This window comes from Antechinus flavipes, chromosome 5, assembly GCF_016432865.1.
Source record: "Antechinus flavipes isolate AdamAnt ecotype Samford, QLD, Australia chromosome 5, AdamAnt_v2, whole genome shotgun sequence".
In the NCBI taxonomy this organism is placed as follows: domain Eukaryota; kingdom Metazoa; phylum Chordata; class Mammalia; order Dasyuromorphia; family Dasyuridae; genus Antechinus; species Antechinus flavipes.
Window position 1 is genome coordinate 123,942,757 of NC_067402.1, and position 24,234 is coordinate 123,966,990.

A 24,234-nucleotide genomic window follows, 5' to 3' on the forward strand; every position below is an offset into this window, starting at 1 on the left:
CTTGGGTAACAATTCAACAATATGTCTAGATTTTGTCCACAAAGCATTGGCAATGGAACAACTCTACATGATGAAATGGAAACAGTTCCTTGTAGAGATTTATATGGACTTGAGATATGTGTAAACTTAAAGATGAAAAAAAAAATCTCAATTAACTTAAATGAAAATCAGAACTGTTAACTCCTCACATATGATTTACATGTAAGTAGCTTTCCAATGTTTTATGTGATGCAGATGTTTGTTGTTCCTCCCCCTCATTTATTGAGTTTAAATAATTATTTATATGTAGACTGTTGGTGAGGCTACATATAGATATTCCTAATATATTTTCTAAAGCACCATTTAATCTGTACTTTGAGATTGGTAATACATATATTAGTTTGATATTTAATAGAGTCATAAAAATGAGGAAATATATTTTTGTGAATATGAAAACAAAGGGACTACCAAATCAAAGAGCAGTGTATGGTCACCATCAGTTAGACAAGAATGAAATCTGCAAGCTCTCTATATCAAATAAATTATAAAAGAAATATGGAAGATGACAATGGTAGTCACTGTAACAATAAAAAATGATAAAATGTTCTTTGACAGTATGGAAAATTGGAAGCTGTGCCAAACACATATCTAATTCTGAAACACTGATAAAAGTCCATTGTCCTTTAGTTGGTTTCTAATAATTTCTGGTTCTTTCTTTTTAAAATTTATTCCTTTTAAATTGTCTTCATTTCTTCTAAATGATTAAAATAAGTTTTTAGACTTCAAATGCTTTTGAAAAAAGTTCTAGTAAGTATATCTTGAATAGTTTATAAATTACAGAAAAGGCTGAAATTCATAAATAACACCGTAAACATGAAGCCATCTTATTCTAAAGCTCTCACAAAAAATTGCTGAAAAATGGAAAAAAAGTTCATTAGTCCACTGGTCATTTTACTGGTATCTTTGACAAACATTACTGATTAAAGCAGTAAAAAAGTCACATCTTTCATATGTATGTAATTTATGAGTTGGAGAACATTCTTAATGTTTTTACACTGAAATGTTTCTATTGAACTTGTCATAGATGTTTTTTTTTTCAAATTTTAGTTTTAAAAGAACCTGCCTTTAGTTTGATGACATTTAAATCTTTTCTTGGTTTTACCCAGAAAGGAATTCACTTGGGTGAAAAAATGTTACCTTAGTTTGGATTGAGCAATCTTTGGAATAAAGATTCTCTTAGAATATAATCCTGTGCATTTATTACCTATGTGAAGTCAAACAAATCATATGGCTTATCTGGATCTTGATTTCCTCATCTGTAAATTAATAGGATTATATGATGTCTCAAGTCCCTTTCAGCTTTAAGCCTATAGTTTCATGTCTTTTCCTTTAACATTAGATTTGGTCCAGGATGGAGTGAAGAATCTTAAAACTGAAGGATTGTTGAATTAGGTACTTTAAAATTGTCCTGAAGTAAAAATTAAAACTAAAGCAATTACTCCAATTATGTAAAAATATTTTAGACATGATTTTGCATCTCTTCTTGGTTATCCAAAACAAAACAGAATAAGAAATACTACAAAGAAACACCAAAAAATTAAACAGCATTTTTTTTCTTCTATGGAAAGCTTCATAGACTTACTTTCACAGTCTTCAAAAATCAGCAACTTTTGCCTGCACTTTCCAAAAGGGAAGTGGTAGAGGGTGTAGGGGGATGCATATGAGGAGGAGGGTAGGAATTACCTTCCTTCAGTGGAGACTGCTACACAGATTTGTAAATTATACTTAGGTTAAATGAACCAGATACAAGACTAATGGGCAATGATACCATATTTTTCACATGGTCCTTCTGGGATTTGTTGATTGGATGGCTGCCAAACAGCTCATTGAACTTTGGGATTGGAGAAGGAAAAACTCACATCTTTGTTGTAACATTTCTACTGAAATATTCTTACACTTTACTACTTTTACACAGCCTATTCTGACTTTCTTCTTTGGGTAGTATCACAAAGGAAGTATTTAACCGTACCTGTCAATTGAATGACAACATTGTGGTCACTTTCACTGAGAATTGTTGCAAACATTAAGGCAAATTGAGAAATTTGTTCCAAGGCTAAAGCAAAAACTATATGAAAAATGCAAATGTTTCATTTAATTCCCAGATAAATATGCATATGTTAATTTTTCCCTATTAAAATGATGTCCAGAAAATTAAAATACACATTTCAGTCAGGAGACAGTTTATTTAATATAAAATGATTAACTAAAATGCTTACTTTCTGTTCAGAAACTCTTCTGTGTCAATGTAAAGTGGGAATGACCATGGATGAAAGATGGCAACAACACTATTATGATTTTAAATTGCAATTATTTAAATTTTTTTTACAATGAAGTATTTTCAATAAAAGTCATATAGCTATGTGCAGCCATATATGAAAGCAAATGGAAAGAAAAAAGAATCAGTGTATGGTCACTATCAGTTAGACAAGAATGAAATCTGCAAGTTCTCTATATCAAGTATATCAAGTAAGGGGATTACTTCATATTAATATTGCTTAATTATTACTGACTAATCCTAAGAGAATAACATTAAGAGAAAGTAAGTAAAATATGATTCATCTATTATACTACAATCACTGAACATAATATTAACAATTAGCAAAGTGGGAAACATCAATCTTTACTTTTTTAAGGCAGAGAGAAAAGAATTTGTGACATTGGCACAAATATGAAGCATTTTGTACTTTAAAATAACTGAAAACCTAAAAAAAATGGTGTCCCATTTTAGATGTCTCGCATATTTGCATTGCTATAAAGATCAGGTATTAATAACTTCTGTGCCATTTTTAAAAAAATAACCAACTATAATCCATTTGTTATATAGAAATGCATTGCTTGTATGTGTTGCTATTTTTATGTTGAAATATAACACAAATAAGCTTATTGAATAGATTGATGTGTACATTTCTCAAATAATTTCATATAAAAATATATATAAATACAAAAATATAGAGATTTTAAAGGATGCAGAAATTTATACTAGTGAATCTGTCTTCATACTAGTGAATCATGTCAGGAAATTCTATTTTCTGTATGATAGTGAAGTTGAGATATTGCACTTTTGGTTGTTTCAGTTATGAACTGAATTCATTTAGCTTTTCCTTTTTTTCTTAAAAGAATTAAAAACAATACTTTTAAAACACATTATAACTGTGAGATAATAGTTCACAATACCATACTCATGTAAAGCAAAAAAATTTCAGCATTTGGACTTTAAAATATAGATAAGGAAAATAAGAATTTTAGATTGGCACCATACTTTCTATCTTAGGAAGAGTTTTCTTTCTTTCTTTCTTTTTTTTTTTTTAAGAATAATCATTTTCTTTATCTACCATTTCAAAAAAATTAAAGTAACTAATGGCTAATGCCACCCAGAATTCTCTTCCAATATTCTTTAAAAATCAGAATAAATTATAATTAAATTAGTGGTTATCTAGTAAGCCCATGAATGCTTACATTTCCCTCCTGGGAAAGATATCTAGGTATTAAGGAAACACAATTCTTTGACAATTAAACAATGTTAAGATTTTAACTTAAAGTATATATTAAGTTTAATGAAAAACAAATCTTTTTGCAATCCTATTGCATTTACATACAACAATAGGAATTGGAGAGGTTGTAGGCTGATTGAAGCCCATTCACAGAATCTGGAAGAGTTAGGCTTAAGACTTGCTTTTGACATACAGTATGTGACTCTGGGTAAATCAGTGTCCCACCCAACTAATTAAACTATCTAAAACTTATATGCAACAGATGAGTTGCTGCTGTATGCCAGTGAAGGGATTTTCCACACTAGGGATTCCCTACAAAGATGAAATCACAAGTTCCACTCCTTCCTCCCTTACCACATAAAATAGTATAATAGCTAGCATTCAAATAGCTCTTTAAGGTTTGCAAAGTGCTTTACAAATATTATCTAATAATACATATAGAAAAAAATTTGGTACCTCCCTTTAACTAGACACATTTGTTATCAAATTATACTATAACCATCCTATTTAAGCTTAACATATAGGGCAGAAGGGGAATACGTTCAAATATGTAGGGGCAAAGACTCCTATAAAAAGAACTTGGGTCAACTGAAGTGATAGCTTTAAAGAATTTGACTTCAGTACTTCTTCTCTCTAGACCCTTTGGAGTTTCCGGTACTGGTTCTCTCCAAATCCCCTTTCCACCCTACCCCATCTCTTAAATTTAAACAATCAAGCAAATGGAGGAAAATGCTTTTCAGAAGGATTTCTTTTATAAAACCAGTATCATCCTAAATACTGTATTTTTTTCTACTCAAGAATACAAGTATTGTACCTACTTGCAAGTGGAATGTAATTGCTTCCTCCTTTCCCCCTTCAACATGAATGTACCAATAGGTAAGAAAAAATGATGTTCAAGAGCTCTAGGGTCTCTTCATATATTTCAAGTGCCTATTATTTATCTTTATTATCACAAAAACTAATACCCTGCCTTTAGTTTGCTTAAGCATTTTGTCTATATTTCAAGTAAATTATTCCTTTCCTTTCCTTTTAAGAAAAAAATAAAATTATTTTGCATCTTTATCTTTCATTTAAAAACATGCAGGGGCTCATTTTGACATTATATATCCTTAGAATAGTATCTCTTCTCTTTTTCTCTGCCCCTCCTCTGTCTCTCTCTGTGTCTTTGTCTGTCTGTCTTTTTCTCTCTGTATGCAAACATGCATGCAAGGTCCATAGACATATGTGATGCATTTGACATGGTTCCCAGACCAAATAAGTGGAAAGTCTCCAACTGCAAAGTTGTTTCTCCAGAAGGAAGGTTACACAGTCCTTTCACGAGTACATATCCTGCTGAGAAGAATTTCCGAACAGACTTGATTGATTGGGCCTCTAACATGATATGGTGATTTTACATCAATTGCATAGCTTTGCAGTCTCTTCTGTTTTCTCAAATTGCTAAAATATTTTCCCACAACATGCTGTCTTGATGGTTTCATTTTAATAAGATGAGAGTCACTGGAAGCCTTAGATTTAATTACCTGCAAAGAAAAAAATGAAAATGAATAGGAAGTCAAGGGTATTTAAATCAATCAATCTATTAATCAATAACCATTGATTAAGTATCCTCTAATTGTCAGCACCAGGCTTTGGAGCTATAAAGACAAAAACAACAAAGCTATTCTCAAGAGATACTACTGGGGAAAAGTCATTGCATACACAATCAAGTCAGTTACTTAAAAGACAATTTTCAAGTGCTTAATATGTTTCAATCATTGTGTTAAGCCTTGAGAACACAAAGGCAAAAAACAGGGTTCCAGCCCTCAAGCAGCTTATAGTCTAAGAAGGAATCAATATACAAACCACAATATGTATGTAAGATAGCTATGGTTGTAGACCTAAATGAGGGTATAGAACAGTTAGAAGGAAACCTTAGAAAGAAGGAACTAGTTGGAGTAAGGAAGGATGAAGTCTCCTGTGGAAGGTTAGAGTTGAACTGGAGGTAGGTGTGTAAATTGCTTTAGATGTCTTATAGTTAGCCAGAGACACATAGCTAGATAATGGCAAAGACTGGATTCAAATCTAGTTAAGCTTTTTACCAATAAGATCAGTCCTTTTTTATACTTTACCAAGCAGGACCAACATAGTTAGGGGGAGGGAGGTGGAAGGGAGGAGACTCAAACTCAAATGTTTGAGATTATGAAGACAGTGCCTAGGTTTTTTATAGTTAAGCATATTTTATCATGCTATCAGGGTACATATGTAGATCTGACTGAATAAGGGAAAATAGGAGAGAAAGAAGAGAAAGGGCAAGGGTAGTAGAGGAGGGGCAAATAAAAGGGAGATGAATCCTAAGCAAAACAAATTCTTTTGAAAAGGCAAATAATGAAAATTTGAAGGAGTACTCATCAACTAGTGAATGGTTGAACAAGTTAAGGATATAGATGTGATGAAGTATTATTTTGTACCTTCAAAAAACTATTTTAATAGTATATGATTTTTAAGTTATATGTAAAGACAGTTTGCAATATTCATTTTTTGTAGGATTTTGAGTTCTCAATTTTTTTTTCTTCCTCCTTCCCTTATCTCTTTCCTAGCCATGGTAGCAAACAATCTGATATAATGAAAGTTATGCATGTACATTCAATTTTAACATATTTCCATATGAGTCATACTGGGAAAGAAAAACCAGAACAAAAAGGAAAATTGCACACACACACACACACACACACACACACACACACACACACCACACATATACAAAACAAAAAAAGGTGAAAATAGTATGCTTCTATTCACATTCAGCCTCATTAGTTCTTTCTCTGGATGTGGATGGCATTTTCTATTGAAAGTTTATTGGAGGATAGCTAGATAGCCAAATGGATAGAGGACTGGCCCTAGAGTCAGGAGAACCTGAATTCAAATCCGACTTCAGACACTTAATGTTTGCGTGTGACCCTGGGCACAAGCCACTTAACCCCAATTGCCTAAAAAAACAATTGGAATTGCCTTGGATCACTTTTGCTGAAAAAAGCTAAGCTATCATAGTTGATCCTTATACAATGTTGTTCTGTGTACAATGTTCTCTTGGTTCTGCTCATTTCATTCAGCATCAGTTCATGTAAGTCTTTCCAAGCTTTCCTGAAATTAGCCTGTTCATAATTTCTTATAGAACAATAATATTGCACTACATTCATATGCCATAACTTATTCAGCCATTCCCCAATTGATGGGCATCCACTTATTTTCTAATTCTTTGGCTACACTAAAAAAGAGCTGCTACAAACATTTTTGCACATGTGGGTCCTTTTCCTTCTCTTATGATGTCTTTGGAATACAGGCACAATTGTGTATACACACACTGCTAGATCAAATGGTATGCATAGTTTGATAGCCCTTTGGGCATAGTTCCAAATTGCTCGATGGAATACTATTTCTCATACTTATACTTGTTATACTTGTCAATATAATGGCCAACCAGGATTCTGGAGGATTAATGAAGAGACACTTACACATATTCCCATAGAGAAAGGAAGGATTCAGAACATAGAATAAAACAAATTTTTCTTTGATATAACCAATGTAAAATTTGTTTTGATTGACAATTCATATTTGTAATAGGGGGAAAAAATGAGAGTGAAATTCGTATCTCTGTCCATTTTCTGATTCCAGTGAAGCTATTTAACTTCACTATAGACTTGTAATCAATTTGAACTTTTCTAATAGCTATCAGTGGGGTCAGTCAGAGCTTCAAATATACTTTGCATGAAATGATCCTATTGTATGTAATATGGTAATGCCTGCAAAGCTTTCTTTAACTCAAAAGCCTTAGAAAAGTATTAACAATTTTTAAAATTATAAAAACATTTCAAAGGCAATTAAAAAACAAGATATAGGCAGATTAACTGTTCCAGTTAGTGACCCCACTTCCCTAGGCTCTTAGGAATCTGAGGGAACATCCTGGACTGCTAAAGAATAATTGAAGCATTTTAAAACTCTCAGTTCTTCTATACAAAGCATCCCTGATGGGAACTATCCTAACTGTCAGTAAGTCCTGAGTATTGATCAAATAGTATGGCATCTAAGTCAGAACAGTTGGAAAACTGGTCAAGATGGTATGAACATAAAAAATCTTGTTTTGGGTTAAAAATAATTTGTGCATCTTAATGGACATCAAATAGTCTTCCTTACTTCTAAATATTGTTTTAGATACTTAGTTCTAAAACATTGTTTTAGACATAATTACTTCCAGCTAGCTGTTATTAAAAGCAAAATCTTAGGCTACTTGCCTTTTTCATGTATGTATGTGTGTGTATGTGTGTGTGTTTGTGTGTATGAAGATGGAGAATGGCAGAAATCGGGACTAGATTTGTGATTTCATTGGTACAGGGAATTATCAAGTAAAGAAACTCTAACCAGAGCAGGCCTTGGCATCTTTTTTGCAATATATCTGAGAACGTTTATAAGGTGTGCTGTGCTCAGGGTCACATAACCATTATATGTAAATATTTAAACGCAAGTCTTTTTGGTTTTGAGACTGGCTTTCTAGTCACTATTTCATATTGCCTCTTTTTTTTTTTTGAGAAGTGACAATTATTTTAGAAATACAGTTTCTGATGGCATAGGACAGTGCAAAGGAAAAAAAAATCAATTTCTGTGCAGTGCACAGAAGATACATTCTAGAATTAAAAGAAACCGTAAAATCAATTTTAAAGAAGAGATTTTGGCCATGTTGCCAATGAGCCTGACGTTTCAGTTTAGAGTAGTAATATATTTTAAGAATTATCCAACTAAGATCCAACTAAATTAAGAGAAATGAAATATTTTCTTGTAGTTACAGCAGATTCACTTTTCCAAATGAGGTCCTTAGAGTGAATGACTCCTATGAGGCAACATCAAATCAGCAAATCATCCCCCATGATGGTAATTCTGCGCTCAGTTTGCATTTAACCACTGATTAATATACCAGGTCTAAAGGTTGCTCGTTTCTATTATGAGTAGCTATGTTTATCATTGCTTAGTTATAGTGTAACTCTAAAGATATAATAGTCTAGCCAGAGAGATTCATTGATGTTTTTCTGAAGCTTTTGTCCTTTTGAGGAGGAGGCTTAAAATCGCTGAGAGCCAATTTAGGAAATATTCTTCAAGGAAACTTATTCAGGGAAAAACTCAAGCATGCATGTAGAGTTTTGACCCAGAAGCAACTTATTGTGCCAGTGTTCTGAGGCTGAAATAAGGTTAATTTTATTTATGTGATCTCTTTAGAATGAGCTTTGAAAATGTCTGGATCGTTTGTATGATAAATATGCCAGAACTTGAAAAGTGGCCTCTTGATGTAGAAAGTTTATGAGGTATAGTGAAGAATTCAATTTCATGTGCCTATGGCTGTTTATAGACTAGTATTTCAAATCAATTTTTTCTGCCCTTTAAAAATGATTTTGATCCTCTCCATGATTTCAAGGCTGAATTTATTGCAACATTATGAAGAATCCTGGGTAGCACTAGTATAGATGCTGTAGCAACCAAAATAGGCTTCATTAATGGGCCAAGTATAGTAATAAATTTCAGTGAGTATAGGAGTAGTTGAAAGTAAAATGACTTCCATTTTGAGTCAGTATCTATGCTTCCAGGTATCATGGTGAATGTTGCTTATGATCTTGCCATTTTTAAACTTCCAAGAACATTCATAGAAATGCTTAGATATGCCTAAGATACTTAAAGTAAACATAACAATTGAATGGCTTCAAAAATATTGTCCAAAGATTTTCAAGGTAAAAAAAAAACATGAGAATTCTATGTTATGAATGGTTTTGTGGTGTTTTAGAGACATTCATTTATGGTGAAGCTGTTGATTTATTTACTCTGCTATTATTAACAATTCTTGTCTTACTGCAAGTCTTTTCAAAAGGATTCTCTACAATTCATTGCAATTTGTTTACTTCAAAGTTCACTTTGAAAACCACTCATGTGTTCCACAATTTTTTGTCAATTGGTCTTTTAGGCACCCGCACAAAATGCACACACATACACAAAACACACATAGAAAGATGGATATTGGTTCCAACTCCATCAGGATCTGGCAACTCACTCCTTTCTCCCTCAAAAAACATTCATTTTAGTAAAAAAAAAAAAAGAAGTTCCAACAGTTTATGTTATAGTTTTTTGAGTTACTAAAATTCTCCCTTGGTTTAGGCTAGCTCTACCAGACCACTCAGACAAGCAAAAAAAAGTCTTATAAAAATGCCATCTTAAATAAAATATCTTGTCAGAAACAAAAAAGATTTTATAGAATCTTAGAGATCTTGCAAAATGCCATGTGTTTGGTTGGACATGGAAAATAAGAGAAAGCAGATTTCACATTGTTTTAGGCTACTTAGTTATAGGAGAGTGAGTAGAACAATATGGTTTGATGCCCATAATTTGCATAATGAACAAACAGGAGGAGAAAAAACATTTTGAGGATGATAATGATAAATTTCACAGACTCTTAATAACTGGCTTAGATCTCTTAAGAAAGGCTGTGGAATCTCCTTTTTTTGATGTATCATTCAAGATAGTGAAATACTGCTATCATTCTTATGTTGGGGAACAAAACTAATTCTTTTGTCCTAGAAAATTGATTATTTCATTGATTATAGTTGCATGTCAAGAAACTTTATTTGGCCCATGTCATCTATATATGTAAAAATGAGCCATGTTCAAACACTATACTTCAAACACATATCATTCTATCTGAAATTAGCATAGCTCAGGGAATTCAAGAAATTCAGTGAAGGGAAGGTGATCATATTTCATAAACTATTGTACTTTCCTACAAAAAGTTCCAGAGAAATAACATTGTCCTAAATAGAGCCCAGGAACATTTTCAACTCAGTGGTAGTCTCTTGTTTTTTTGAAATGTTGGGATTACTGTAGCAGCAGGATATTTCAGGGATGGCACTATTTTAGTAAACTGAGGATAAAGCAAGTTATTTATCTAGAATAAAGCTCTCTTCTTTCTAAAAATTCAATTCAATGTCAGTTAATAGTATCTTCAAGTATGTATAGCATTGGAAAACAAAATACCAAGTAATTCAGACATAAGTCCTCAAGGACATTATTATATATACACACATGTCTAAGATACTTGAAGTTAGAACAAGAACTGGATGACTTCAAAGCATTGTTAAAAGATCCTCGAGGTCAGGGACCATGTAGTTTCTGTGTTATAAACAGTTCTTTTGAACATTTGAAATATTCACTGTTAATGTAAGGTAGGGATCAAATGGCTTTGACAAACCATTATTATAACAAGTTTGTTTGCAAAGTTCTGTTGTATTGATATTATATAATTATATATGTATATATATAATGTCATTCAGTCATTCATTATTCTATTAATACATTTACTTACTGATTCATTTAAATGTTTAAATTCACTCATGCATTTACTTCTTTGTTCATATATTAGCATATATTTATCACATATTCATCAATATATGCATTAATTCATTCATCATTTTATATACTGTTTGCCTATCTGCCTACCTCTCTATTTATCTTTCTATTCTCTCTCTCTCTCTCTTTTCTTTCTCACTCTCATCTATTGATCTACCTAGCTACTTAACTGTCTATCTACTCTTGCCCCCAAGTACTCACAATATGGTTACTGGACTCATTATAGATACCTAATTGAATTTAATCTTACTATAACTCAGAACATCTGAGATAAATTGCTCTATCAGCTTCAGCCTCTTTGGTGGCTGAAATCACAGGTATGTCCCACCACACCAGGCTGGTTAAATCTTTTCAAAGTGTCTTGTTTTATTTTTTTTCTTTTATAATCTTAAGTTAAACTATATTTTAAGATGGTAAATGTTGTGGGTATGACTGAAGAGATCATTGTTAAGGAAAGACAGAGTAAATAATGTTTTTTCTTTTGATCTACATGAGAGACAGAGCTGGCATTGCATCCAGAAATCTGTCCTTAAAAGGTCAGAAAGATCTGATTTTAGGTCCTGTCTCTGACACACATTGGCCATGTGATTCTGAGCAAATCATTTAATATTATAGTATCCTTGGCAATGGTCAAAGACTTAAAGTTAAAGGGAAGATTCTGATCTGCAAAAGGGAGTTCCATTATCTGGAAGTTGACTAAACCAATGACATTCCAGGTTCACTTTCTATCCTTTGATCTACTGCATTTAATATGTCAATACATCAGAGAATCATTTATATTCATTACAAACCAACAGAATTTGCAAAAGTACAACAAAAAATAAATCTTCATGGCACTGAATTTTCTTGAAATAAGAAAGTTGATTTGTCTATGGAAAAATTGTCTGCCTATTTGAATATAGATAAATTTATATATTTGGTGAAATTTAGGTTGTCTTTTAATTATCAATATTTAATCATTCATTTTTTCATTTTCAATTAATCTGAAATAATTACTTTTTAATCTCTTCTACTATTATTATTATGGTTTTACTCCATGTTTAAATTTGAACTCATCTAAAATCATTCATACAATGAATGATTAATTCAAATGTTTATTCTTGGTGCCCTTGGTCTATGTACAGTCCTTCTAAATGCTCTAATAATGATAAAGATCATAAGAGTTACATATGATCTTTCCATATAGGAATGTAAACAGTTTAACATTATTGAATCCTTTATAATTTTTCTTTTATATTTACCTTTTTATGTTTCTACACTCCTGGAAGAGCTAAAAGCTATTTAAAAATGAAATAGCGGAAAACATTAGGAAAATAAATGAGATTGATGCAAGAAAGTTATGAAAGAAATAATTTGATAAAAGAGGGAAAAATACTGAAGAAAACAACACTGATAAAACCTGAATTGGTCAAATGGAAAAAGAAGTGCAAAATTCACTGAAAAACAGAATTCCTTAACAATTAGAATTGAACAAGTAGAAGTTAATTACTCTAAGAGATATCAAGAAGCAATTGTTTCCAATTTATGTTTTTCTTTGAGGTTTTGCTTGCAGTTGTTTTGATATCATCTTCTGAATTTGAGTCTTATGCTTTCCTATCTCTATAGTGGTTTTTATGGTCAGGTTTTTTTGTTTGTTTGTTCTGTTGTTTGCTCATTTCTATTTTTTAACTTTGAATTTTATGTTAACTTTGGGCACTGTTCCTAAAGGTGCTAATGAGTAACTGTTTCAAGCTTTAGGCCTTTTCATATTACTATTTTCAGAGTTAGTTCTGGAGGTTTGGAAGTTTTTAGTGCTTCCAATATATGCTGTATAAAAGCTTATTATCTTTACTTTTCCTAAAGGAATACGATAATCTGCTGTTGTATAGAAATGAATAACTATACTTTTTTTTACCTTGAGAAAAGTAAGAAATTAGATAAAATATAATCACTGTTTTTTAGCCCATATTACCTGGATTAATTTAAGCTTGACATTTCCAAACTAGTATGGTACAATTTGGACATCAGACATCTATAATCTTGTCCCAGGCAGTGGAAATATAAAGAGCAGTATATTAAATAGCATTGGTTTAGTGGTAAGTCAGTCTTACTCCTAATTCTGACATTCCAACTTCTAATGCTTGGATTCTTTGATTTATATCCCAGTTTTTCAGTTACTGGGTATAAGGCAAGGCCTTGTATCTTAATACAGTTAACAATTACATTTCTTTCTGTTCCCTAGATATTAATTACCTTATGTCTTGAACTTGAAAAATAGTATGGCATATTAGATCTAGGATTAGCCTTGGAGTCAAAAATATTTGAATTCAAGTCCTGCTTTTAAAACGTATTAGCTATGTGACATGGAAAAATTATTTAAACTCTCTGTATTCTGGCAACTTTTCAAGTTGCCTGTAAGTTATAGAAGAATTGCCAATCTGTTTGGGGGAAAGGAGTTTCTATCTTGAGCATTTTCTATACTGATGGAATCACATTTTTACAACACAATAATATTGGGCTTAATTTGACTTTGGCCAATAATATTAGAATTTCATTAATATTTTCCTTCTTTCCTTTGAATGATTTCTAGTTACATAACAATGTTATGGGCTACTCAGTGTAGGTTCTTCTTTAAAATAATAGATTCTCAGTTACATTCTCATGTTTATTTAAAATTTCCCCTTTATGACTAGTCGTTTTTTAAAAAACACTATAGAGGTTGGCTGGATAGACAGTGACAGTCATTTAATCAAGCCTCTGTGTATCACTGTCCAAGTAACTGATATGAATATCTTGACCCATAACTCTAGTCCATAAAGAACTTGGTTCACTGCTTTAACATGGAAAAGTTTTAGAATATGATTAATCAAAACTTCTACATAGTTGAATAGCTTCCATAGTCTGCTTTCTAATCTTTCTATTTCTATATTTGTTAAAATTAAACATTACATTAAAATAAGCATTTATCTATTACCATTTTGTAATATAAATAGATCATAAACAATTAAAATTTGCCAATGTTCTTTCTGAAATTATTATTTTAGTTTTAAAAATTTACTATTTTTAGTTATATCATTTAACAGTAACTTTTTAGAACTTAAACAGGTAAGAGGTAATGTTTGTTTCACACAAGTGGTAAAATATATTAGGATATAGAAAAGTAGAAACTTCATGTGAAGCAGCAGAAAATGGTAAAAGTTATCAACAGCTAATCTTTTTATTATGTCATTAAGAGAGAGATAAATAGCAAAACTAAGAGAAGCCATTCATTTATAGATATTACTTCTGTCAAGAAACTGGAAATGTATACTTTTAAAGGCACTTGCCTTTAAATTTCTCTCCTCAGAGGCCCCTCCCAAACTTGAGTTTGTATAAAAAGGTATCAGACAGTTTTGACAGTTAAGCAGATAATCTAGAATTAAACTGATTAAAGACAAGGGCCCCTGGATTTGAATTTGATTGAATTTTGGGTAGATGGTAGGTATTTGAGATTGAAAATATCAGTTAGTAGCTGGGGTACCATTGAATATTGGACTGCTTTGGGATGCTATCTTAATGCCTTATTGTTAGCTCCATATAATTTTACTTAAAACAGATTGTTTTTAAAAGAATGTACAGGGATGGATCATTGCTGATCTGACCATTATCCATTCTGAAGCAGAATCCACTTAAAATAATGCCAGAGACATTTTTTTGGGGGGAGAATATGTATAGGGATTGTATTTCTCCCTAGCTTCTGGCTTATTTTGTTTGAGTCAAGTGGAATTGGACCCCAGCTAATCAACTGAATGTGCTTCTTAAGAAGCTTGGGGTTTTGAAGATGAAGTGTTATTAGAAGGGTTGGGAAATCTGGAGCTATTGGCTATGGAACCTGGTGAATCAGGTCTGAAGCTGAACCTTAGTGCCATTGTCTTTATATGGAGGGAACTAGAAATCAAGTTGAATTCCCCTTCATAAGTTGCTTCTTTAGTTACTCTGTTATATTTTTAATACGTCTTTCTATCAGGGCTGGTTCATTCTCTTTCAGCAGCTCACTCATGATAAAGGTTGAGTAATTTATGACCCTACCTTGATCCCTCTCTAAGTCCCTTGAGCCATATCTCAGACTTCATCAGATTCCCAAAGATATCCCTTAGCTCTGAGACAAAAATCTCCAATGTTTTCCAGCAGGGGTCTCTCTTCTATTAACAATAATGTTAGCCATTTCTGGATTCTCCACCATAGTGAGATATGAAACAACTTGGATTGGTCATTGAGGGATCCTTAAGGATATACTTTTAGGTACAATATGGTCATGGCTGATGAAGAAACAGCAGAAAAAACTAATTCTGGCTCAATGATCTCCTTGGTTTGACCAGGAAATTTTCTAGAGATCAAAAAAGTTCAGTACAAGTTAGATTGTTCCAACACATCTCTTATTCTCCTCATGGGTATTCTTCCAGCTAAAATGGAAGGTGACTTCTACCAAGAGGGTTGTCAATCTGTCATGGAATTTTGGTCTGTGGGAATACTCAAGCATCCCTTACAGTGACCTGTTTCATTTGGGAAATTAGGGCTAGTTGTTATTGGAGGCCTGCAACAATGGTCAAATGGCCAGTTGTGGTGGAGTGATGAACAATTTGATGAAAATCAATTCAAAGACAAGTTATTCTAAGGGAACATCTTATACCAAGAAGGGACTCAGAGGTATGAAGTCTGCATTTGACAAAAGAGTGAGTCAGAATACCAATGCTAAAGAGAAAAGTGATTGACACTGGGAATCAGGAAACCCTGTCAGGGAGTCTGATCAATGAGAAGGGAATCTGAGAAAGTGAGAATCAAACTGAAATATTAAATATTAGGGTGTTCAGGATTTAGGCTCTGGTATTGCCAGTACAGGGATTTTTTTTAAAACAATCTTTTATTTATATCCACAGAACTTAGCACAGTATCTATCACACAGTCAATGACTAACTAATGCTTGTTGATTGATTAATAGATGATAAATTTGTTAGAGTTAAGAAGGATTTGTTTTATTTTCATATATAAATGGTATGGTACTTCAAAAGGCCTGTAAAAGCAGAGATTCTACTAGGTCTCATATTCTCCACTGGACTCAAAAGTAAGGTTAAATAATTGCAATATAAATTATTTTGATCACTTCTAAAGCCAGCCTTTTTGAGGAGGATAATACTAACGTGTTCCCAGTCTTTTAGCTTGTTCAATAAATGTTTGCTATATTAGAGAAATCATTCAAGACCATATTGTGCAACTTATCTGATGTGGCTTTTACCCTTTTTAAATATTAGAAAGAAAACATTCTATTTCTATACAGCAGAAAAACATCCACTTATTCAACTAATTTGCATATTCAATTTTGCCAAATTGTTGTTCACTAGTTGGGAAATTGTTTATATAATTGTGGGGAAAATACATTCACTCTTGGGGCCTTGACAGATGAAAGAGATTCAATAAAATCTTTTAATTTCAGTAGTGGTAATTGAGTCTCATGAAATAGATTTGTTTTGCCCTTAAAAAGCAAATATGAAAGCTCTTTGAAAATTGAAAAGCACTACATAAGTGTATGGGGTTATTTTTATTATTATCAATAATAAATTGTTACAAGAAGTTTACTGGAAAGATATTCCTGTAATGATTATAAATTGTTACAAGAAAGCAAAGTTTACTGGAAAGATATTAGTGTAATGATTATATTCATCTGTGGCAAATATTTACATCTATTAAGGAATAGATACTTGCACTTAGTAGGCACATAATAAATGTGTGATAAATGGATGTATTGATGAATGAATGAACATTGATGAAATGATAAAATGCAGTGTGGTGGTAATAGGAAAAATACCTGATGGGGAGAAGGAGCCCAAGTATTGGTATTTTCTCGCTCTGTGGCCTGAACATAGACTGGCTGGACCTTGATTTTTGTCATTTGTTAATCGAGGGCCATTTACTAGATGATCTCTGAGGCTATATCTAGTTCTACAAATCTATGAATATATAATTTTTGCCCTGGCAATGAGGCAAAATATTTATCACTTAGTTGGCAATGTTCTATTTTTTTTTGTTTGTTTCAGAAACACCTTGAAAAAAGAGCATAGAGACCAAGAGGTAGTTCATAGAAACTCCCCATCTTCCCCTCCTAAGCCAGAATAACTCAATTGTTGTTATTTAGTTTTAAAAAATAGTTCGTCAAGATTTATTTTTTTTGTTTTTGCTATTATTGACTGATTAAATCATCTTTTAAAAGGACCTTGAGCTAAATTTGGAGATTAATAAAGACGGACATTTATACATGACTTTTAAGTTTGCAAAGGACTTTCTAGAAATAATTTCATTTGAATCATTTGAATTTTTAAACAATTTAGTAAGTCATATACTCTAGATACTATTATCCTTACTGGATAGATGAGGAAAATGAGGCTGAGAGAATTAAAGTGATTTGTTGATGGTCATGTAGCCAGTATCATAAGTACTAGAGGAGGAAGGACACAAGAATTTATTGAGCACCTACTATGTGACAAGCACTGTGCTAAATACTTTACAAATATTATCTCATTTGATCCTTATAATAACTTAGCAACTTGTTCAGGATCATACAACTAAGCAGGATTTGAGGCAGGATTTAAATTTATGTCTTTGTGACTCTAGACTTAGCACAGGATTGGCAACCAAATCCTCCTGATTCCTCACCCACTCTGTCCATTTTAGCAATCTACTTTATCATATGATTAACTTTTGGCAAAATAATCAAATATGTCTGTCATCCCAGGTTTTTTTTTTTTGGGGGGGGGGGGAGGAGTGATAATGGTACAGAACTCAGCCTGATTTATTTATCTATTATAGATTTTTTCATCCCCACTTTCTAAGGATAAAAATGGTACATTTTGGCCCTACGACTATCATTGTTCCTTATCTATGCTCAAAAACTAGAAAACATACTATAGGCAATGAATGAGTTACAATTTTAAAGAATTTTTGAAGAAGGGCGTGAAGTGGATGAGAAAGATATTATCAGGTTATATTGTAATTGGAAAGGCAAATTTCCCAGAGGCACATTTTAGTTGAAACATCAGAGAGATCAAAATGAATATAGCTGCTACCAAGAATCAACTTAGGTATCCTGGGAAGTAGGTGTGGCTCTGAGTAGGAGTATAATACAGCTGTCTGTTAAAAGATTTATCTATCTACACAGCATTACTTGATTTCTCCACATTATGAGAATCTGGGAGAATAAATGAGACAAAACTGTGATGAGGGCATGACCAGGGCATCAAAGTTAGCAAAAGAAGACCATTCTTTGAATCAAGGATGACTTATTACTGACACAGACAGTCCTCAAATTAGCACTACTTATGTTGCAAAAATTTACTTAAAAATCTCCTCATCTGTAAAATGAGGAAGTTAGATCTCTAAAGTCCATCTGAACTCTAAGGATCTATGTGAGCCACTAAACATTTTCTGAAAAGATATGCACAGTTGTGTCTTACATAGCTTTTAAAATTCATAGTGAACTTGTATCAATAGTATAAAACTTTGTTGTTGTTCAGTTGTTTCAATTGTGTCATAGTCTTTCTGATCTCATTTGGGTTATTTGTTTTTTGGCAAAGATACTGAAGTGGTTTGCCCTTTCTTTCTCCAGCTCATTTTATAGATAAGGAAATTGAGTCAAACAGGTTTAAGGGTTAAGGGTTATGCCCAGGATCCCCCAGCTAGTAACAGAACCAGATTTGAACTCAAAGAGAGGAGTCTTCTTGATTGCAGATCCAGTACTTTATCCACTGTACCACTTGGCTGTCTTGTATAAAAACCTAGTCAGCATATTAGTACTGAATAGGTGGGTTGCACAATGGATAGAGTATTAAGTCTTGTGTTTACATCTGGCCAGCTTAGCATATCTGTTTCCACGTGAAAATGTCTTCACAATCCTATCTTAGAATGATGGGAATACATCTCTCTCCAGTATAATGGGATTTTGAGTTTTCTATCTGATTCTCACCTCTGTTGGATATTAAAAAAAGGAATTTCCTTATCTCCAAGCCACAAATGATGTGTCCAATGGCCTGGTATTTGTAGCTCTCTCAGAGGACAATAGTGAGAGACTGAGAAAGTAGAGGGTCCAGGGACAAAGCTTCCTACCAGTTCAGTCTATTTGGGATACTCCTTGATCCAGTTAACCACTGATTTTTTTTTTTTTTTTGGTCAGGTCTGGGAATTAGACCACTTACTACCTATGCAGTCTTGTATAAGCTTTTAACTTAGCTGGGACCTCATTCCTTAAATGAGGGTGTGGAGGGGTGTCATACTGATAGCTTCTAAGGTCTTTTCCAGATCTAAATCTATCCTTTTACGATAGAGAAAAGGAAAAGAAATAAGGAGGAAATCCCAAATGACTGCAACAGGAAGGAAAGAGCAGTCCCTGCAGCCCTTGATTGTTTACCTGTGGCCATTTTTTACTTTAGTAATGCAGCCTGCCTACACATCATATTTTGAAGTTTTGAAGGATTTTGCATATAATTCTTCTGGTTTATGATTATCAATATCTACTAGATGACTATGAGAAGAGATATATGTCATGTGGAAATGGCATCTTCTGCTTTTAATTGGAACTATGCTGGAAATCTTCCAAGCATGTCTCCCTCAGCCTAGCAGAGCACTAAAGCTGCAAAAGAAAAGCAGACACTACTTTCTTTCTCCAACCCTCTCCCCCTGAAAAACTAATTGAAGACACATTATGTAAAAAACTTTTTAAGAAGAGACAACAGAATTCTGCATTTTGTCTTTCTGAGTCCCTGTTTTCTGTGGCTTTGGCAGCCTTTGACTTGTTTTTGTGGCAAATTCTGATTGTGTGCTGGCCGTGTTATGCATTTACTGCTCACCCTTCCTTAGGTCACATACTATTGGGTTTTTTAAGCACAATTCTGCCTCCTGAACAAAGGAGAGAGGAAGTCTTGAAGGATATTTCCATTTTGGCAAAGATATAAGTAGACACATGTTGCCTTGTTGCTTATTGGCAATGACATGACTGAACTGGTAGCTATGTGAAAAAAAAAACAAGAACTATGTTTCATTCTTTAGTTTGATTATGATTAAGTTAGCTTTCTATTCTCAGTTCAGTTAACTGAAAAATAGGGACAGTGGTCATCAAGGATAAAGTGGAATGTCAGAGTTTTATCTAGTGTAGGCTCTCTTGGATATCAATGCAAGTCTTCATCTTGGGACATGCTCATTTTGACTATTTCTTTTCTCTTGCTTTGTACTTTTCCATGGATCATGTGCAGAGAGGTCAATCCACTCTACTCCTTATATAATCACCTTGGGAGGTATCTGGAGAGCCTTTTATGGGGGCCTAACTTCCTCTAATGCTATGTCCCATTACTTAACTACCCCTTTCTAGGAGTTGAGATATTTGGAGAGGAGGGGTAAGAAATCTTAAGCAATAAATACAGGGACCCACTCTCCTGATATGACTATACCCAGTGTCCCCTTCCTCATGTGAATTTTTCCTGAGTTCTAGCTTATGAACTATCCAATTAAAGCTTAACATGAAAGGTTATTTTTAAGAAGGTGGAAAAAATATGGTTCTAATGATGTGATAATTGCTAAGTTTAGTTCTTTTATGGTCAAAGATTACACACCTAACTGTGGCTAGTCATTGTTTGGGGACCAACAACTTTATGAATAGATCAACACAAATCCATTTCAATTCTTGGGAAAATGTCAGAGGGGGAGCAAGTTGTTCTTTGTACAGAGTACATCATTATCATATATGAAAGGCTTCTAAATGGAACAGGTTTACCAGGTTTATCACCTTTGCAGAAAAAAGAAAAGATAAATTTCAAAAGAGAATAGGCAAAATGAAGCTTTTTGTCAGTAAAGCTGAAGAGATTCCTGAATGGAATAATGGAAGAATGTGTTAATCTTTTATCCTGAAGATCTCTTTCAGACAGGCATAATTCATGAGGTCTTTTTTGGAAGCCAGGAGATAGGCTAGGTAACTCATGTGGTTGCTTTAGGCTTAAAACATTACAAAGAAATGCTAAAGAGATAACATGTTTTCTAAATTTTGTTTTATAGGACTTAATGCTAGGATTCCTACATGCTTTAACTTGTGCAGAAGCAAAACCAAACAGATTACTTAATATTTTAATGTCTCAGGTTTCTTAGGCAAAATAGAAATGATAATGCAAGAGAAAATACAATGAATCATTTTTTTAAACAAAACTAACTGCTATTAATAACTCATTAAACAAATAGATAGTCCATGTTTATACCTCATGGAAATGGCATCCACACTTTCCTTGCAGAAATTCCTTGTAGCGTCCCATAGTTATGCTGAAAGTATCAACTACTTCATAGCCATATCTTTTTGCAGAATCTAGTATAATCCAATTTTCTTTCCATAAATTTTGTACTTCATTCTGTATTGTAAAGGAGAAAAAACCCACAAGATTTGTCAGTGGTAGGGGATGGTTGTAATTATTTGTCTCTTACAAACTTAAATGAAATGAAATCACATAATTATTATTATTTTCTAAAGGAAAGAATGGCAAGTGAGATCAAAAATAATTTTTCAATATATTTTTTAATTTAAAAATTCATTCAGAGAAAATATCTTTATGACTGACACAAATATAAAAGTACTTTTCTTTACTAGTTTTTCTCTTTTACATTTTAAATAATTCATTTATTCAACATTTATTATAAATGGCCAGTCAATTTTGAATGATATAAAAAAGTTTATGACTCAGTCTTTACAGTCAAAACAAAGATTTGCAGAAGGGATTTCCATGAATGGTTTATAGTTAATTTATTCTAATGAAAAATAGCAGATAAAAATATAATGGAATGATGTATATTAAGAGATATATTCACTTGAAGAAAACTGGGGAAAAAAGAATGGTAGGGGAGGATCAATAGAAGAAAAAATATAATATTTATCAGGCATAATTACGACAGACCCACTTGGACAGAACAAGGAAATAAGGGAGGAATTTGGGACTCAGATCTCAAAAAGAAAATGAATCATAGTGAAATAATGATGAAGCCCTTCAATTATCCAGAAATCTACTATTTCTCTTTTAAAAGCAGTTCATTATTGACTTGTTTTTTTAACAATAATTTAATTTTATTAACTATGAAGAAGGGACTAAAAGAACTTATTCTGGACCTTATTCTGAACAACAAAAGCACTGAACTAAAAGTGAAAGTATCCTTGGGAGAGGAGGAACAAGTGATATTGCAATTTAGACTCTAGGCCTATCCCAAAATTTTAGAAAAAAAAAGGAAATCTAAGACGGATGAAAAGATTTTAAGATTTGACAACACAAACAAAAAATTATTTTGATGAGGAAAAAAGTGACCAATATAATATACATTAGGGATTTGTTGGTAAACTTTTATTTTTAAAGCTCATGGAAAGAAGATGGAATTAAGAGTAAATGATAGAGGGAAAGGTATTATGGCGTAACAGATAAAGGGCTAGCTTTGACATTAGAAAGACTTACATTCAAATCCTTCCTGAAACATACAGGCTGAATGATAATGAGCAAATAATTTGATATCATCTGCGGCTTGGGAAACATTCATAGATGTTAAGGTATATATACATATACATACATACATATACACACACACACACATACACACACACACACACACACACACATATGTAATTTTCTAATCTTTGTTTGCCAAGTCATGATGCAGAGGGAGCTTCCACACTGGAATTATTTCTAAGAAAATAATTTCAAGAAAGTGAAATCTTAGAATGAGTTGATTGTAGCAACAAAGTATAAAAATATACAAAAATTCAAGTCTTTTAAGGCTATGTTGGAAGCAAAAATAATATCAAACAAAGAGGGAGATTGTTGTTAGGTTGAGGTGAATGAGGGTAACCTAAGATGGGAAACCAATGTGCAGAAGTAATCAACTCGTTTAGGCTTTCTCTTCTATAGGAAAAAAAAAAGGTATTTGTCTGAAAAAGGAAGAACAAAAGTGGCTTACAAGGAATTGAAACTTTGTTACCAATAAAGAGGTTGGTAAGTGAATAACTAACTACCTTCAATGAATTCAGTCAGGTCACCTGAGTTTTGGAAACTAAAAGAATTGTCAGATGTGATTGAATAGCCATTGAATATCATCTTTGAAAGATGGTGAAAAGAGGGAGACCTCAAAACTAGAAGTCTACTGTCCTAATTTTAAAAGAGAGAGAGAGAGAGAGAGAGAGAGAGAGAGAGAGAGAGAGAGAGAGAGAGAGAGAGAGAGAGAGAGAGAGAGAACCTGCAAATCCAGTGAACTGGAATTGAATTACTAAAAAAAAAAAATTCTATGATATATTGTTAAAGATAAGGTTTTTAAACCGTTAGAAAGAGAAATAATTATCATTAAGAGCTTCTTATGCTGGATTACCTTCATTTCCTTTTCTGACAGGATCACTAGACTGGTAAATCTAGGAAATGTTTCATTCAAATTCTGAAATATTTATAATCTCAATGATGGGAATACTTCAAATTCGTTTTTCCTTTGCTTTGACAGTCCTCCATTTCTGAGATGTATTCTTTCCTCATCTCTTTTGCACAGAATCCCTCTTTTCCTTCATATGTGTAGAACCCAATATTCTCCATAAAACATTTCCTAATTCCTCTAACTGCTAATGTCTTCCCTTCTTAATTAGCTTGTATTTAATTATCTTATATGTCTTATATTTACTTATTAGGCATTTACAGATTGTAATTCTTGTTTCCCTATTACAATGTAAACTTTTTGAGTATAGGAATTGTTTCATTATTAATAGTTATATTCCCAACATCTAGCACGGTGCCTGGCATATGGCAGGTGCTAAATAAATGCTTATTTATTGATTGATGAAGCAGTCTGCAATCCATTCCTAACCATCCTGTGGGATTCTTGTCTATGTCTTTTCAAAATTCATGACAGAGAGACTACTTAAGCTGATGAAGCCTCTTTCACTTTTTCTTGGAATCCTGAGTATAGTGGAGATATAGGTTATACAGAATTTAGTTTATTTTCCCCCTCTTGCTAATATTATCAGACCATTTTATTCTAATATTTTTATATATTTTTTATAATTTCTTGCTTATAATGTATTACATTCTGTTCATACTTTCCATTGCCTTGTGGGTGAGCCTCAATTTCATTTCATTGTAGACTTAGCAATTCAATAATCACAGCCAGATAATGAAATATGGTAAACAAAAATATCAGCCAAAGATTTCATGAACAAAGTGAAGAAATATGGACTAAACAATTGTATATTTGGTGAATTTGGAACTAGTTGATTGACTGGAGATGA

General features: G+C 32.7%; 1 protein-coding gene across 1 annotated transcript in view; it reads right to left on the reverse strand.

The window, feature by feature from the left end:
- Window positions 1–2,202: 2,202 nt before the first annotated feature.
- Window positions 2,203–24,234, reverse strand: part of CPED1 (cadherin like and PC-esterase domain containing 1) — a 394,281-nt gene continuing 372,249 nt past the window's right edge. The window contains exons 23-24 of the mRNA XM_052001238.1: window positions 21,194–21,340; window positions 2,203–5,050 (exon numbers count right to left, since the gene is read on the reverse strand). Of these exons, the coding sequence (XP_051857198.1) occupies window positions 4,832–5,050; window positions 21,194–21,340 (366 nt within the window). The 3' untranslated portion in view covers window positions 2,203–4,831. The remainder of the gene's footprint in view (window positions 5,051–21,193; window positions 21,341–24,234) is intronic.